Here is an 18,035-nt window from a genome sequence, read left to right on the forward strand (position 1 = left end):
CTCTGCTTCAAATATGTCTATATCATGTCTAGTTGTTCTGTTGTTGCTATTGTTATGCTACGTATGGCTTTGTACTGAGTGTTTTCTTAATAATATTTTTCATTCATCCAAAAACAAAAGACTAGGCCCAAGTTCATGTAGGTATGCAACCTTGGAAAATTTGATCAACAGGAAAGCTAAATATAGGAAATACACAAGTTTGGTATAAATTTCTGCTCACTGTTGAAGTATTCATCCACAGAAATTTTGAAAAAATCCAAATGAAGCAGTACTGATGTGACTTGCCAGTTGAAGTTACACCATGGGGAAGTAATATTTAATCAAATCACTAAGAAAAGAGGAAATAAATGAGCTATTTGAAATAAATCTAACAGAAAACTAGGGGGTGGATGCATACCAGTAGCTTAGAAGGAAAAGCTCAAAAGTAATGAAGGCAGCAATGCAAGAGGATATTGTACATCTCGTTTTCCCTCATCCTTAAGCATGGAATCAATGTGTAATCTGAGTCTTTTAGGCTGAACTTCTTCAACATAGCTTCTAAATCTACAGGGTCTTGCTTCACAATTACAATTTTGCTTATATCTTTCTCCATTATCAACCATCAATTGACAAATGAGACCCCAATCATCAAATAAAGAAGTCATGTAGTAGTGACAAAGCCCACACTTCTGCACATTCAAGCTTTGGCAGTTGCTAGCAATAGAAGCTTCCCTGCAATTGTATTGATTCAACCAATCTAGACGTGATCCACACAATATATAGGACTGCCACATCAATGCACCTAGATGGAACAACTTGACATCAATTTCCAAATGACAAATAAGACGATGAGAAGTTTTTTATTCCAAGTTGACAAGGATGGTAGCTGGATGATCATAGTCTGATAAAGAAGTGCATAGATAACAGGGAAACACAAATAAAATAAAAGTTTTGTACTGAGTACATAAAAATTATGATTTTGACCAGCAATAACCGAACAAATGATATAATTGATAGCATAGTATCCATCTACTGCAAATATTCTAAAGAAAGAAATCAATATTATAGCTTTACTCTATTAACTCAACAGAGCTAACCTGTCATATAGACACATGCACATCAGGAGTTCTAGACAAAATTTTGTCCTTAAATTAGATTATTAAAATAAAAACAGAAAATAATGATATTTTGTAGTTTTGTTATATTGGGACCCAGAAAAACAAGTCAGAACTCAGGAACCTAATTCAACTGTTTCAGGCCTAATTCAAGGACAAACTCAGCACAAAATACAAATACCAAAAAGGAAAATTTCCGTAGCTTTCCAATCAACCAAACAATGGGTGGTGTGGTGTGAAGTCAAAATAAAAAAAGAGAAAAGAAGGGTCCTTTAAGTTTTAAAATAGTTGTCCTACTTCTAAATGATAAAATAGTTGCATTAGTTCTATTGTACAGGACAAGAAAGCTTTGCAAATAATTTTATCTACTTTGCTGCAATTTAACTTCACTTGGAAACAGAGGCCCAAATTTTCTTCATTCCATTTGATTTTACAACACTGGAGTACCATGCATCTATTGCATTCTCCTATGGAAAGTTGTAGTAAATACTATAAAAAGAGAGCAATAACAGAGAGTTCTGAATCTACCATCCGACACAATTGAACAAAAATGACTCCATACAATCAGTTCCACATGCTTTTTCGTCAGCCAGCAACGTGACAGTTTCTCCTTTTCAACAAGGTCCAAATAAATACTCCTTCATATCCAGTATGACGTAGCTGGCAGAAATGAGAAAACAAATTACCAATCTAAAAAGAACCTTGTCATGGAATAAAAAGAAAAGAAATTCAACGAATTTTAAAAAAGAAAAAAAGAAATATACAGCTACCAACAAGCTCCGTAAGAGGGAGAAAAGATATTGACTTACAAAAAGTCAAAGACAAGAAAGTTGATCAGCCAATTTCATCAAAGCTACCAATTTCACAGGGATTTCTCTTCCTCGCAATCAGAGTCACCTTGTTCTTCTGTGCTTGAATTCCCAAGCCAGTTTCCCAAACGTGGAATTAATCTTTCAATCAGATTAGGGAGTCTTATCCTCTTTGGGTGTGGTTCGTCTACATCATTAGAGGTAGCTTCTCCACTAGGTCCAGCCCCTTCCCCATCAGAGTCATCACGCCTTCGCTTAATTTTGGTATCTTTTTCTGAATCGTCAAAACCTTCCTCATCATAAGGAGTGATGATGCAGCTGCTAGGCCCAGCCTTAGTTTGGTTTATTAGGTCTTCAATGTCTCGCTCGAATACCAAATGGGCCCCGCATTTTGTAACCTCCAATCCTGGACCTTCTGGTTCAAATTTAACTTCAATCTGGCTGAATCCATTAGCGTCGACTTGATTCAATATTTCTGTCCATTCCGCTCCAAAGAATGCAAAGGGCACATATCTCAGCAGCAGCTGATACGATTCAATCTTACCAGATTCCACGGGTAAAAAACGGCCCATACCAACGGAACACCAAAGTATCGGCTTTCCATAATCTTGAATATGATGCTTGCGGAATACAAAAACAGCGCTCACAGCGATTCCCATCAATTTGTTACCTAATAAATCTGAGGGCACTTGCACATTCACTGAACCCCCCACATTTTGGTGGCTAAACCATTTCGGAATTTCACTCCCAGGAATCACGACATCGTAACAATCTCGCTTACCCTGAAACATGAATTTTTTTTCTAAATAACAATAAATATTAAAGAATTTAGTTAGTTGTCACGTTGGAAAAGAATATTGAAAACTAGCATCTCGAGTGTCTAAAACTCGAGTTTCAAGATAAAAATCAAGTTTTTGAGGTATGATTTGTAAAAAAAATCCAAGTGAAAATCGAGTTTTAAAAACTCGAGTTCGGAAAACGCTGCTATAGGGCTTAAAAACGTCACTATAGGATTTAAAAATGGAGTTATAAAAAAATTTAGCAGAAAAACGCCACTATAGGGCTTTAAAACGTCAGTATAAGGCATAAAAACGCCACTATAGGGCTCCCTGAACTTGGTATTGAATACTTATGAAATTTTTTTGCAGGAAAACGCCGCTATAGGGTTTTAAAACGTCACTATAAGACTTAAAAACGCCACTATAGGGGCGATAAAACTAAATTTTATTTTGCATGGAACTCGAGTTTTAAAAACTCGAAATTTATGTAAATGGATCTCGATTTTCTAAAACTCGAGATGTCTATTTTCCCTTATAGTTTCAAGCTATGCCTAACTAACTATATACAAATCATTATCACTGTTATTCTGCACATTCCCCCCTGAAACATACAATTCATGATGTTTAGAACTTCACATGTGAGAGACAGACCTGGGTATTAATGATATAATGTCTTAGCATTGTTGAAAACAAGTCACCGCAGCCTTGATTCGTGATCAATTTATTGCAATTGAGAAGACAAAATTTCGGCCGATAATCGTATTCTGGCCTTAACGATAATGTTTCCAACGAGGTACACTGTGTTGCATCAATAAAGTCAACATTTAATGGAAGCTTGGGCAACATTCGAAGATGAGTGCAACCACCAATATAAAGATATCTCAGATTAGATAGTTGACTGATACTTTCAGGAAGGCAAACAAAATTATTTCCCTTTAGATTTAAAACATATAAAGATGACAAGCACCCAAGAACATTAGGAATTGTCCGAACATTGCCATAACTTAGATCAAGTGTGGTCAAAGAGCTTGAGCCTATTAAAGAATGCATTAGCATGCCCATGAGATCTGGACTTCTTCTAGGTTGCATCAAAGGAAACCTCGTGAGCTTATTAGATGATAGCCCCACACATTTGGAGAGAGTGAGTTCTTTGAGATTTTTTAAGTGAACAAAGGATGAAGGTAGGCCTGTTATAGCCGTCCCACTCAAGTTTAACTCCTCCAAACCTTTGATTTTCGCCAAATTTTCTGGTAATTCATTAAGTTTTGAGCAACCAGATAAATTAAGAATTTTTAAAGACATTAAACTATAACAACCATTCGGAAGACGTGAAAGGTTTTTGCAGTCTCTTAGATCCAATTTAGTAAGGCCAATTAAATGCTCAATTGATAATGGTAGCCCTGTTATAGCAGTCTCATTCAAAAAAAGTTCTAACAAACATGACATATTTCCCACAATCTCTGGAAACTTCTTTAGTCTTGAACAACCAGAAATAATAAAAGTTTCAAGAGCTTCCAAGTTGATCTCATGAGGAAGGCTTTCGAGACGTTTACAACCAGTCAAATCCAATCGAATAAGCCTTTTGAGATCTCCAAGAGATGCATGTATCTTATAGAGTCTTGTACAACGTCGGAGGATCAATTGCTTAAGATTTGGGACTCCACTAAGGTCTGGGATCTCAATTAAGTTTTGAGAATCCCTGAGGTCAATGAGTTTTAACTCATTTAAAATCTGTTATAAACCAAGAAATAATTAGACGAACTCATGCCTTAATGAAAATGAAGGAAAAACACATTTGCATAAGTGAAAATCTTACCATAGTTCATTTCCATAGTTGTTTTATCTCATTGTAATGCATTCTTAGTTCAACAAGTTTTTTTGGTTGGAAATTGGTTGGCATGGATTTTAAAGGATATCCACACCAATCTATTATGCGTAACTCGTTAGTAAGATAACTAAGACCATGTGGAAGTTGGATAGGACCTCCAATGAGGTCTTTTGGAGGATGCACATAACCAATTTTAAGAAATCTCAAAATTTTCATCTTTGTGAAGGCTTCAGCACTCAAGCGTTCCTTTGCTTCAATAGGCATGTTTAGCATTATGCCTTTAACTACCTCTGTTCCCTAGTAACAAAAAACAATGAAATTAGAAAAATTATTAGAAGAATTTGAAAGAACATATATACTTTTCTAAATTCAAGTTTAAACTTGTCAACTTACAGCATTACTTGTCAATACATGTAGGACATCCTTATAACTCCATAACCTACTACGTTTACCAGGCTCTTCAGGGGATTCACGACGAATAATGTCTTGACCCATTTCTTTAAGCAAATCATGCATCCAAAGAGCTCCATCTGAAGCAATGGTTATAAGAGATTTGTCCTGAAGAACATCAATATCGTAGGTATAATGACCTAAACTTTCTAGAGTATCTCTTATGCAATAGTCTTCCATGTCTTTTAAGAGAAACGCAATATCTAAAAACAAATCCCTTTGTGTATAATCAAGCCCATCAACACTCAATTCAAGTACATCCATAATGTCTCTATTAGGTTTTGCTTCTAATTTATCTCGAGCACTTCTCCATACATCAAGTGTTTTACCAAACAATGAAGAACCTAAAACTCTGAGAGCTAAAGGAAGGCCGTTAGCGTAACTCACAAAATTTATAGACAAATCCACATAATTTTCTTGAGGACGAGGTTTCTTAAAAGCCTTCAAACTAAAAAGCTCCAAAGCTTCATCATCATTCAACCCCTTAGCTATATATATATCAATCACTCCATCCCAATAACTGTTCAACAAATGACTATCTCTACTTGTTACAATGATTATACTCCCTGGACCAAACCAATCCTTCTCTGCTAATGCTTTTAGTTGTTCCTCATTATTCACATCATCAAGAACAATAAGAACCTTCTTATTGCAGAGTCTCTTCCTTAGAATTTTCTTTCCCTCTTCAACATTTGCAATATTTTTTTCTGCTCCCGTGAGGATCTTAGAAAGAATATTTTTCTGTAAAGAAACTAGACGTCGACTTTTAGACTCTTCTCTAACGTTAGCAATAAAGCATCTAGCTTCAAAGTCACGAAAAATTCTATTATAAACTTCTTGGGCAAGAGTTGTTTTACCGATTCCACCCATTCCACAAATCCCAACTAAGCGAACACAATTCAACCTTTCACCCAAGCATAAATCCAACATTTCCTTCACACGGGAGTCCATTCCAACTAGGTGCTCGGAAACAAAGGGGACTTCACGATCCAACTCACTATTTATTCTTTGAATGATTTTTTTGATAACTTCTGATTCAGAACTGCAAAGAATATAGCAGAACAACAATTTCGATGAGGCAGAGCTAGATACATTAATTTAGAGACAAAATATTCAGCAAACATACAATCTGAGCTTCGTTCAGTAAAAAAAAAAAGAGGGACCTCTACAAGTGCATAGTATGTACGTGGTACAAACAATATATGCATGCGATGTTGTTCAACCAAAGACCAATTCGAGCTTATAATTTCCTAGATTTGTCATATACTGGGGGCAAAGTAAAAGAAAGATGTCATGTGGCAAAGTAAAGAAAGTAACGATAAGAAAATTCAGGAATAAAAATAAAAATAAATAAAAACCATCATTCGAAAAGAAAAGAAATTCTTACTTATCCTCTAGATGCCATCCAGAGAGACTGGCAACTTCTGTCAAGGCTGCTCTCCAAGTCTTCACATCATCAATCTTATCTTTGAATCGATTTTCATGTTTTGCAAAAGCTTCCGCGAAAGAACCTCTCTGATTCCTGACATCACTAGGATCCACATAGTGGAACACAGGAAGGACTGTCAGCTTCTTCTTGTCCATGCACTCGACGATCTTTGCTAGTTCGATCAAACACCAACTCGACGAAGCGTATTGTTTGGATAGAACGACAACAGCGATTTTCGATTCATCTATTGCTCTCAGGAGCCCTGAGTTAATCTCTGTTTCTTGCTCGAGCCTCTCATCGTCCCTGAATGTGAATATGCCTTCTTGCTTCAACCTATCGTATAGATGGCCTGTGAAATTGTTGCGGGTGTCGATGCCTCTGAAACTGAGAAACGCGTCGTATTCGTATTTGCATCCAGAGGTAGAAGAAGGAGGAATAGATGAGGAGGAGGAGGAGTGATGTAGAACAGACAGCACATGCCTTCCTTGAACAGCAGGGGCGCAGGAAGTCACAACGCAAGATCAAAGGGGGGTGCCAGTAGGGGGCATCGGGGTAACAGTGTCAGAATTGCATGAAATTTGGCAGGTTGAAGGGAAACGACGTTCTGATCCAGATTCATGATGTCATGAACGTCGCCAAAATTTAGGCGAATTCCTTCATTAAGGCCCCGATAACAGTGTTTTTGCTTAATATTTGTTTTTCCTTAATAACTTTTAGTTTAAAAGTCAGAATAAGGTCCCGTCTGTTTTGGGACGACCCTTAAGGTCAGTAGTTTATGATTCTGCAGTTAACTCAATTTTGCCATTTTTGGTAAAATTCGGTAATTTTGTCCCCTAATCGCTTAATATTTTTTTAGATTCTAGTTAGCTTGACTATTAAAGTCTTTTGTACTTGAATAAGAGATTTTGAGTTCAATTTCCACCTACACGAAAAATAAATTGGTGTCTCAACATGATCATAGGTAGCAATCATCATGGAGCTAACGGCATAGGTCAAAATTCTATCCAATCTATTAAAAATATTATTATTATTATTATTATTTAAATTGGTTTCCAAATAGGATATGACAACATAAATTTTTTTATATTAGAGAATTTATGACTGTATGTGATGACGCATAGAAAATCATTGAGTCACTTGTCCGACAGATAATGTTGGAAGACCTTCAAGAAAGAAATCACACTATTTGGTTTTCTGTTTTCTAAGAAACATGTGGCATTGTAAATGTATGAAACATTTAACTAAGAGATCACACTATGTGGTATTTTTTTTTTCTTTTTTAGAAAAATGTGGTATTATATGTATAAATCATCCAACATTTGTAAAAACAAACTAAATTGTTCATATAATGACAAGTATCGATATTATTTTCACATGGAACTATACTACATGAGGGTTTTGTGTTACCCTCAAAATCCCATGGAGTTCATTTGTAAAAACAAACTAAATTGTTCATCTATTGAGAAGTATCGATACTATTTTCACATAGAACAATACTACATGAGGGTTTTGTGTTACATTTGAAATTTCATGGAGTTTACACTCAAAACCTTCATAGAGTTAGAGGTATGAATTAACCAAGATATTTATAAACAATTTGGGCTCAACTAAAAAAAAAAGTTTGTTTATATATTTACATTTATTTAGCAAACGAGCTAAGCTCAAGCTCTAATTTATGCACGATTGTTAAACAAGTCAAACTCACATAATAATTTGCTTGTGAACAATCTCGTGAACATAATTCTTAATTTAAGTATATATAACATTATATGTTAAAGTGTACACGTATAATTGGATTATTTTTTATTAGGTATAACTTGGTATTAGATTTTGTATATTTATAAACAAGTTCATAAGATATCAAATTATAATTGTAACTTTTTTGGTAATATAAATAGATATTCACAATAAAAATTATTTATAATTTTTAATCTAATTTTATAAGTTTATAAACAAAAATTGTTCTATCTAAATAACTCAAATACTATAATTTCAACTATAATTTAATTGTTAAATATTAGTATAGATTTGTGAAGGAATAAAAACTTTTAGTTGCAATGTTTAATATATATGGAAAAATAATAAGTTAATCAACTAGTTTGTGAACAAATTTGAGCTTGTTTAACAAGAAAATGATCCAAGCCGAAACACATAATCTACTTTGTTGATAAGCTTGAGATCTGCTTGTATTCAAAATAAAATTAAACGAACAATTTTGAACTTCTAATATTTGTACCATGAAATTTTTTTGGTTCTTCTTCGTTCACAACCCTACATAGACATAATTAACAATTTATACATAAAACATTACCCTAAGAAGGTTAAGTGTATTTGTTATTACATTCAAATCTTCAAAAAATTATGTTTTTGGTGAAAAAATCACATGAGAATTTCCAATTTTGTGTGTATATATATAATAAACATATAATTTCATTTTATTGCCAGATTGTGTTTTACTTCTCTCTGTAGGCTGCGTTAGTTTCCTATCTAACGCAACCAATGAATCCAACATTCCTCCACACGGAATTCAATTCCAGTAAGTTCCTCGATTGTATTGCTATTCACTTTAATTTCTACCGGTCTTTACTTGTTACCTATAGTCTATTTGCAGGGCTTCCTCGTCTTTTCCTACATCATTGCTACGATATTTCCCTGGTGTCAGAGGCGAGGACACCCACTACGTCTTTATATACTTGGAAGTTAATATGAAAATTCAATAAGAACCCATATACATATACATATACATATATATGCCCTTTCAATAATTCTAAGTCTTATTTTGCCGGAAGATACCTGGAAGATGAGAGGCCACTTGCAAACTGATTGATTAATGTCGAAAAAAATTGAATACTTAACACGTGAATGCTGTACCTTCTGTCTCACTTTTTCTCTTTTGGTTAGTCAAGACAGAAATCACTGATCAATGTATGACGATTCGTTATAACTTTTGAAAAATGTGTAACATATCAATTATTATGCAACCTTTTGAATTTTAGCTCATGTGCACATTATTTAGGACAGTTGTCACTGCCCAATACTTTCTTAACAACCGGATTCGGATTCACATTTTGTTTTTTTATTGGTATGTTTGGAATAGTGTATTTGATTTGATTTAATTTGATTTTTATGAGATATTTCATATCGGTTGAGGTGACAGATTTAAACGTAGTTGATAAAATAATATTAGTAGTGAGTTTAGAGCTAAACAAGGGTTTTAATATATATATATATATAATATATATTTTTTTTTTTTTTTTTTTGAAGCCAGGTTTTAATATTTTATAGCTCAACTAATTGACATTTTTTTTTTTTTTTTATAAACTAAGAGGAAAAAAGAGGAAAAAAAGATAATAGAAAGAGAAGTTCTTTTTTAACCCAATTTATAGAGTTTGTTAATTAGACAAATTACTAAAATTTGAAAGAACTTAAGGAACAATAATGAAGTGAAAATACTTGTGACAAATGTACTCATTAAACATGTTGGAGAATGTGCTCTCAAGAGTATTGTTTAGCAAAATTTGTTTACTTTTTGTCTTTTGTCTCAATTTTTTTTTTCAAAATTTAACAAAACCTTTTTTTAAATCCTAAAAATAAGTTAGAAATTTTAATTTTTTATCACACATTTAGCATAAAAATTACAAAAATATATATTTTAATAAATACTTTGCGAATAAACTATAGAAAGGTATGAGATACCCAAACTTACCCATATAGTTTGAATTCTGACTATATCATAACCGTTTGTCTCAACATTTTTTCCTGCTTATTTATGCAGTTCTAGAAAATATTTAAATTGGGTTACAATTGTAATCCTGCCATTGTTATAATTTATTTTCCATAACTTATTTTAGTTAAAAACATTAATTGAACAAAAACATATATTGAAAAAATAAAATATATAATACTGTATATAAAATAAATATTTTTTTTGAGAAACGTATATAAAATAAATAAATTGCATGAAATCAAATAAACTGTTCCAAATATATTATTAAGAAGTAGAAAAAAAAAATCCAACCAAGTTTCGGAGGAAAGCATTCAGCAGCGACAAAAGTCCTCGTATAATGTGCACAAATGACAAGCTTGCCCAAATTCAAAAGCTAACATGATTAACGTTACTTTTTTTTTTTCCAAAAAGTTAGAAAAGAATAGGGAAAGTATCATTGGTGGAACCATTGAAGTGATTTCTGCCTGCATGAGCGTGACTAACCAAAAGAAGTAAAGAACAAAGTGAGACACAGGGTACGGAATTCACGAGTCAGTTTTTCTACAGTATGCATGGCCTCCCGAGTCCAGGCCCAATCTTTCAGGAATCTTGCCGCGAAAAAAACAAAAATAGAATTATAGAAATATATGGGTTCTTATTGAAATATTAATATTATATGTACCTTTTTTATGAATTAATATTATTTACTTAGCATCATACATGTAAGTTTTGTTATACTGTCAATTATCCCAAATCTTAAGCTTTTGTGGGAGGTAGAGTATATAGCTAAGAATTGAATTGAAGATCTCATATTCTAATACCATATTAAATTAATGATTATCTCAAATGTTTAAACTATTAAAAAAATGATAAATTTAATCCGTTAACTATAGGTCTAACAAGTTTATTCACGAACATATTATTATGTTTAAACTTAACTTGTTTAATAATTTCACATACATTTGAACTTGAATTTAGCTCGTATCTTAAATAAACGAACAAAAACAAGTTTTTTTATAGAGCTGAATCTGACTTTATAAATAGTTTACTTATTTATAGTCCTAACTCTATGAAAGGTTTTAAGTGTAAACTCAATGGGATATTTTAGTGTAATACAAAACCTCCCTATGATATTTTTTTTATGGGAAAAATATTATGGATATACGTCCTTCCTTACATAAACAATTCACAGTTTGTTTTTATAGATTTTTAATGGTTTACACATAAAATAATACCGCATAAAATGCTTGTTGATGATAATCAAAACTTTGGAAGCTTTTATGTTTTACAAGATGACTATGGTATCTTTTTCTATATATAAAAGAAAATATGTTATAATTGTTTATTTAACTTAATTATCTATCAAGATGTAATTCAATTTTTTTTTTTTTTGTTAGTATTTAGAAATTGGGTCGGTTTGACCCAACCCATAACCCATGGCCAATGAATAGTCCACATTGGTAACCTAATAGGTGAATTTAAATTTGAGTTCAAACTTAAACTTATATTGATATGAGTTGTCAAGATAAGCACTGAAGTGACATACTCTAATAGTTGGCTTATATTCAACCTATTTTTAAATACTCACAATCAGGAAAAGATAGAATTAAGAGAAATTGTGAGAATTATATATACCTACAATTCATGAGAACTCCTCTCTCTACCAAGTCATCTCTTTATGGACACCATCAAGAGCACCCTAAAATTTGGAGTGTGAAAATTTTGGAAGAGACGCTAGTAGCCTCTTCAGTGACAATTGACAAAAAGGTGTCCACGAACAGTAAAGGTTAAGTAGAAGAGTTTGTCTATCAATTCGGTCAAAAAAATTAAAAAAAGTAGATGAGTTTGTAAAGCAAGCCAATAATAAAAGATCTGACAAGTGGATAATTATACATCAATAATTAATAAAGTGGTCTCCACGTAGTCGTAGTCGTGACATCAATAATATCTGGACTTATTTTCGCATAGTTGTAATAATAATCTTCCAAGTTCTTTAGTCAGAGCAGCGTACGTGTAAAGTTGGAATCCCTGTCCTCGCCTCTGCCACCGAGGAACCATCCTAGCAATGCAGTAAGAAATCACGAGGAAGCCCTTACAAAACATATCTTAAATTTGTACTATCATTTAAAATATTTATACCAACTGAATTTTAAAAAAAATTTAGAAATATTATTCTTGTAATTTTTTGTTCTGTTCATAACTTTATTCTTCTTTTGAATAAACTTTGACCATCAAAATTTTAGAATGTGATAATGTGTTAAATTATTGATAATGTTAAAATAAAAATTTACTCATTTAAAAAATATATATAAATGGATAACATCATAAGATTTAAAAATTTTCTAAGAAATCTAGAAGATTTTAATGGTAAAATAGAGTAATTTTAAGTAAGGCTACAACTCCTACAAGTGAACTTAGAAAAACGCAAGTCAAGTCCTTCATCATCATTCAAAAATAAATAAATAATAAAGTGTCCCTCCCTTCTCATCTTCTCGTTAAATAAAGAAAGGACTTGACTACTTGAGTTTTATGCAATTTCCTTTTGAGACAAAGCAGCGTATGTGTAAAGTTGAAGTGGGTGTCCTCTTTTTTAACAACGAAGAATTATGGTAGCAATGAAGTAGGAAAAGACGAGGAAAGCCTTCCAAAGAATCCAAACATATCTTAAAATCTCAATAACGATTACCCTAAAATATACCGATTGAATTTTGTTACTAGTTAGGGAAAGTGAGAAACTACTGTGAATTATTGTTGTGTCGGTGAGTTTGTTGCTCTTTTAAATAAGCATTTACCAGCACAATATTAGAATTTGATAGTATGTTAAATAATTACAATAATGTGTTAAAATCCACTCTATTCATTTAAAATAGATTGATAAGATTTTTAAAATTTTACAGTTATCTATGAAAGCTATAAAAAAAAAAAATCAATAGTAAAAAGGAGTTATAAAGGAGCAAATTGGAGTATAAATAAGTATTTCTTTCCTCAAATTTGTAACATGATGGTATGAAAAGCAAGTATAGTTATGTGGAAATAATAAATGCATATTCTTTTTATATATAAATAAATAGTTCCACTAAGAGAATTTTTTTTTTTTTTTTTTTAAGATAGTTACGATATGTTGCTAATGAGAATATTAAAACCCTTCCTATTGAAAACAATATAAAGTATTAGTTGAACTATAAAACTATAACAAATACAACCATTAAACATGTTAGAGAATGTGAAAACTAAAAGGATAGGCACTGAGTAATTTGCAAGGTAACTGAAGACTTTTTTTGCAGCATGGGAATTAATTATAGAGTAATACTACAGATACAAACTATTTTACAACATTTTTATAAATTGCTGATGTGGATTTAATATTTTTCAAATAGTTATTACAAGTAAAAATATGACGTTATTGATGGACCCATATTAGAACTAGTAAAAATTTGTCATATAAGCAGTTTGTAAAAATATTAGAAAAAAGTTTTTGTTTGTAGCATTACTCTTAATTATATAATTGAGGCAAATTATATTTCTTTATACTTGAGAGTACAAATAAATATCTGCTATTCTGCTATATATACATCAGAGCAGAGCAAAGGAAATGAGAGAAAAGAAACGGCGCCAAAATTCTAACCAACCAACCACCTAGCTCTAACTACAAGGAGCCAATCATTTCATGACACCTGGACAGCTTCAGTAACTGTTTCTGGTGTTAAGTTGTGCACGTGCTGATCTTGTGACTTCATTTAAGTCCAACACTGCCGTTTTGTGCCTTCTTATATTTTTTTTTTTTGTTCAGATGCACTACACGACACCGTTTCTTTTCTTTTCTTCACAGCATCACCATGTGAGGAACAGAGAGACAGGCATTAATAAAGTGATCTTTATCTTTATCTTTATATTTTTATCTCACTTTTGACTAACAAAAAGAAAAGTAGGCCTTTCTTTGAGTGCGCCCTTTGTTCCTTACCCTGCATTCTCCTGTAGAATAAAGTCTCCAAAAAAGAATAAAATAAAAATGAGACAGCGTTCACATGTCTGAGTCTGACCAATTAACCATTTATACATAAAGAAAAAGAAAGAAAGCGCTTGAGTTTAAAGCAGCTTATGTGTGAAAGTAGAAGTGGTGCCCAAGGAACCATTATATTATAGCAATGAAGTAGAAAAAGATGAGGTATCTTTAAGGGTCCGTTTGGATGGAGGAGTGAAAAAGTGAGAAGATGGAAAATTATGGAAGGATGGAAAAGTGGGAGGATGAAAAATATTTAGTTTTCCTTCTTGTGTGTTTGGTTGGAAGAGTGGAAAAGTGAGAGGGTGGAAAACTCTTTTGTTTGGTTGGAGAGAAAAAGGGAAGGAAGAAAAATGTAATTTATATAAATTGACTATTATACCCTTGTTATATAATATGTAAAAAATAGATTTATTTGTACTCATTACATAATATAAAATTTATCACGTCATATATATAAATTTTTATTATTATTTTTATTATTATAATGTAAAAATTGCAATAATGTACAATTTGATCAGATCACGTTGAAAAAAAAAAAATTACATCCTTAACATTTTACAATATTTTCACAATAAATTATATTTGATAAGTTATTACTAATTTTAATTTGAACATATCACTTAAATATTTTTTTTATCAGTATTAGTTAATAACAATTTACCACTTAAAATTTATTATAAAAATATTGTGAAAATCTTATAGTAACATTTCTCAATTTTAATTTATTCTTCTTTATTTTATTTTTCCCTTATTTTTTTTTTATCCACACGTTACTTTTCTTTTCTTTTTTCTTTTTTTCTCCTCCACACCTTTTCCTATCTATATCTTCACTTGTCTTTTTCCTTTTGTTCTCTGGCACTTGTGTAAGCACCCTCCACTTTACTCTTTCTTTTCTTCTCTTCTGCTCCACTGGACCACTGGTGCTCTCCATTTCTTTTTTTCCTTTTTTTTTTCTTCTCTTCTTCTCTTCGTCTACTCTACTGGTGTTCTCCACTTATTTTTTTTTTCTTCTTCTCTTCTTCTCTTCGTCTACTCCACTGGTGCTCTCCACTTTTTTTTTTTTCTTCCTTCTCTTCTTCTCTTCCGCTTTTCTACACAGATCGGCCTACATGTTTTTTTTTTTTGTTTTGGTTTGATTAGTTTTATTTTATTGTTCAGATTTTATTAGACTTATGAGAAATATTGTTTTTGTGTTTCAAATCTTTTGATTGGGTTTTGTGTTTTTGTTTTGATTGTGGTATGTCTATGCTAAGTTCCGGTGTTTGGTGGTGGTGATGGTTTGGGTGGTTATTTCCGGCTTCCTTGGTGGTTATTTTGCCGCGGTGGGTTGTTGGAGACATTGGGAGAGGGTATTTGGGTAATTCCACAGTAAGATCAGTTTTCTCTCCACAGTTTTCCTCCCGATTTGGGAGGAAAAAAATTGGTGGGCCCGGGAGGAAAATTTTCTCCCGGTTTTCCATCCTCTCTGTTTTCCCTTGCTTCCCAAACGGTAGAAAATGGTGTGGAAAACATCATTTTCCACCCATTGTTTTCCATCCTCCCTATAATCCCTCCAACCAAACATAGTGTAAAATTGTAACTTTTATTCTTAAATAGACTATTGGATTTTGTTAGAGCATTTACACAATATATTAATTATTACCAGTTAGCTCAACTGGTAAAGTCTCTGATGGTTGTATAAGAGATCTGAGGTTCAATCTCCGCCTACACCAAAAACTGATTGGTGTCTTGGTCTGATGAGAAAGAGCCATCATTAGAAGCGAACGTCATAGGTTGAAATTCTCTCTCAAAAAAAAAAAAAAACTATTACAATATACTAACTTTATAACATGTGCGATGCTCTTAGAGCATTCCCATCAAGGAGTCAAAATTTTTAGTATTTACTATTTCAAAATACTACTTTTTAGTTTTTAACACCTCACTTTATAATACATCATACATCAAAAATTCTATTTTTTTACCACTTCATTTAGATATTATTTTTTTATTCTCTATATGTTTCTTTCTCTCTCTTCTTATCTGTGTCTGTGAGAGTGCTTTTTTTTTAGCACTATGGCCCAAGGATCCTGGGCCGTGTGAGAGGATCTTGGTGGATTGGGATCAATTCTCCGCAGCTAACAGGCTGATTTAAGAATAGATTTGTGCACAGAACAAACTTCCTACAATTACAAACAACTAAAAAAAAAAGTATTTGTATTGAATAACGTTTAACAGTGTTAGAAGTATTAGTTAAATGATTAAATTTACCATATCCCAATAGCTTAAGCTTTTGGGACAATCGGTAATTTAACATGGTATCAGAGCATGAGATCCTGAGTTCAATCCTTGTCTCCTCCACTCTACCTCCTATTTAAATTCCCACGTGTTGGGTCTCACCTATTAAAAGGTAGTTTCGGCCCACACGTGAGGGAGAGTGTTAGAAGTATTAGTTAAATGATTAAATTTACCATATCCCAATAGCTTAAGCTTTTGGGACAATCGGTAATTTAACAAACAGTAAAGGAAATGCATAATAAATGAAATATAATGCAAAGAACATGTTAGGGATCCTCTAATTGGTGAGGTATGTTTCATTAGTTTCTTTTAACTGTGATTACAAAGCTCACTAAGACATGATGCAAGGTTCAAATGAGTTCAAAAATTACAAACTTTGACGGCCATTCAAGCTTCAAAGACTTGCAAAGTTTGAATTCGTTGAATCCGAGCGTGTACTGTAGTGGCTGCCTCTGGGATACCGGGAACAGATTCCTCTGTTTTCCCTTTAGTTTAACAGAGTCTCTTCTATATCTTTTTGAGACTTTAGAGAAATGACTTTAAGTGTCTTAACGAATGATCTAAGCGTCCAGAATTGCCTGTCCTATGCTTTTCCTTTCCCCCCTTTTTATAGCACAGCTTCGGGCTCCTGGGGGTACTACCGATTTTTCCTTTTTGCCCTTTGAAGTCGGTTCAGTGCCTGGTTGTTTCAGGATCATGTCGTTTCCTTTTTTCTCATAGTTCCTTTCTTTTTGCTGCGACCGGATGAAAGTCTCCCAGCTAGTTTCCCATTTCCAGATTTTCCCGTTGGTTGACCTGAGGCGTTTTGGCTTTTGCTCCAGCTTTCCCAGCTTTCCCAGTTGTACTTTTCCTTGTCTTTTTCTTCAAATGGTTGGAACCAAATCTCCTGCATCTTTGCTTTGTACTTCCACTGTGTGCCTGGTTCATAAGGTCCACGTGCCTTTTGTCTTTTTTCTCTCTTCAAATCTGTTTTAGTTTCACCTCACGCGTCCGGGGATCCTCTACCTCTGGTATTGCTTCTGGGCGTCCCGACCTAAGTCTTCTTTCTGGGCTTGCTTTGGCTTGCTGTTTCCTTTATCTGTTTTCTTGGGCCCTTTTCTTCGTGGACCTCTGGATCAGATCCTCTGGGCTCCTTTCCTTTTCTTTCTTTTCTCCTTCCTTTCCTTTATTGTGAGAGCCCACCCTTTATTCTCTTTCTCTCTCTTTTTTTTTTGTGTGAAATGGGCCTAAAGTCTTTTTCATCTCTTTTTTGGGCCTATTTGTGGCTATTTAATTATTTTGCACCTCAACAGTGTCTCTCCCTTTCTCTGAAAACCTACCACTTTCTTTGCAAACCCACACCCACAGCTAGTCGCTACTAGCCACCACCATCAAAAACAAAAAAATAAAAACAAAAATAAAACCACCCGCCGGCACCACCATAGCTATAACAATTGCCATTGTCACCACCACCCACAACCATGACCACCAACCACCAAAATCATAACCAAATCACAAACTCAAACCCACAACCTCATCACCATTCACCACCAACAACCAGAAAAAGAAAAAGAAAAACAACCCTTCAAAATCACAACCAAATCATAAGGCCACAACCTAGCAAACTCATAACCCAGACCCACGCTGATCACAATTCTAAATCACAAACCCACAACCCAAACCC

The 18,035-nt window shown here is 33.2% G+C and overlaps 1 protein-coding gene across 1 annotated transcript; it reads right to left on the reverse strand.

Annotated features, from left to right (window-relative positions):
• Positions 1 to 397: 397 nt before the first annotated feature.
• On the reverse strand, positions 398 to 15,849 carry LOC111993425 (TMV resistance protein N). The gene is made up of 8 exons (XM_065769450.1): positions 15,741 to 15,849; positions 6,348 to 6,873; positions 4,904 to 6,002; positions 4,508 to 4,807; positions 3,334 to 4,413; positions 1,904 to 2,685; positions 1,623 to 1,754; positions 398 to 781 (listed from the first exon to the last, which is right to left on the reverse strand). Exons 1-6 carry the CDS (start codon positions 15,847 to 15,849, stop codon positions 1,957 to 1,959), a joined length of 3,843 nt encoding a protein of 1,280 aa, XP_065625522.1. The 3' UTR covers positions 398 to 781; positions 1,623 to 1,754; positions 1,904 to 1,956.
• Between the last annotated feature and the right edge of the window lie 2,186 nt (positions 15,850 to 18,035).

Source organism: Quercus suber, unplaced genomic scaffold, assembly GCF_002906115.3.
Source record: "Quercus suber isolate HL8 unplaced genomic scaffold, Cork oak 2.0 scaffold_1165, whole genome shotgun sequence".
NCBI classification, from domain to species: Eukaryota; Viridiplantae; Streptophyta; class Magnoliopsida; order Fagales; family Fagaceae; genus Quercus; species Quercus suber.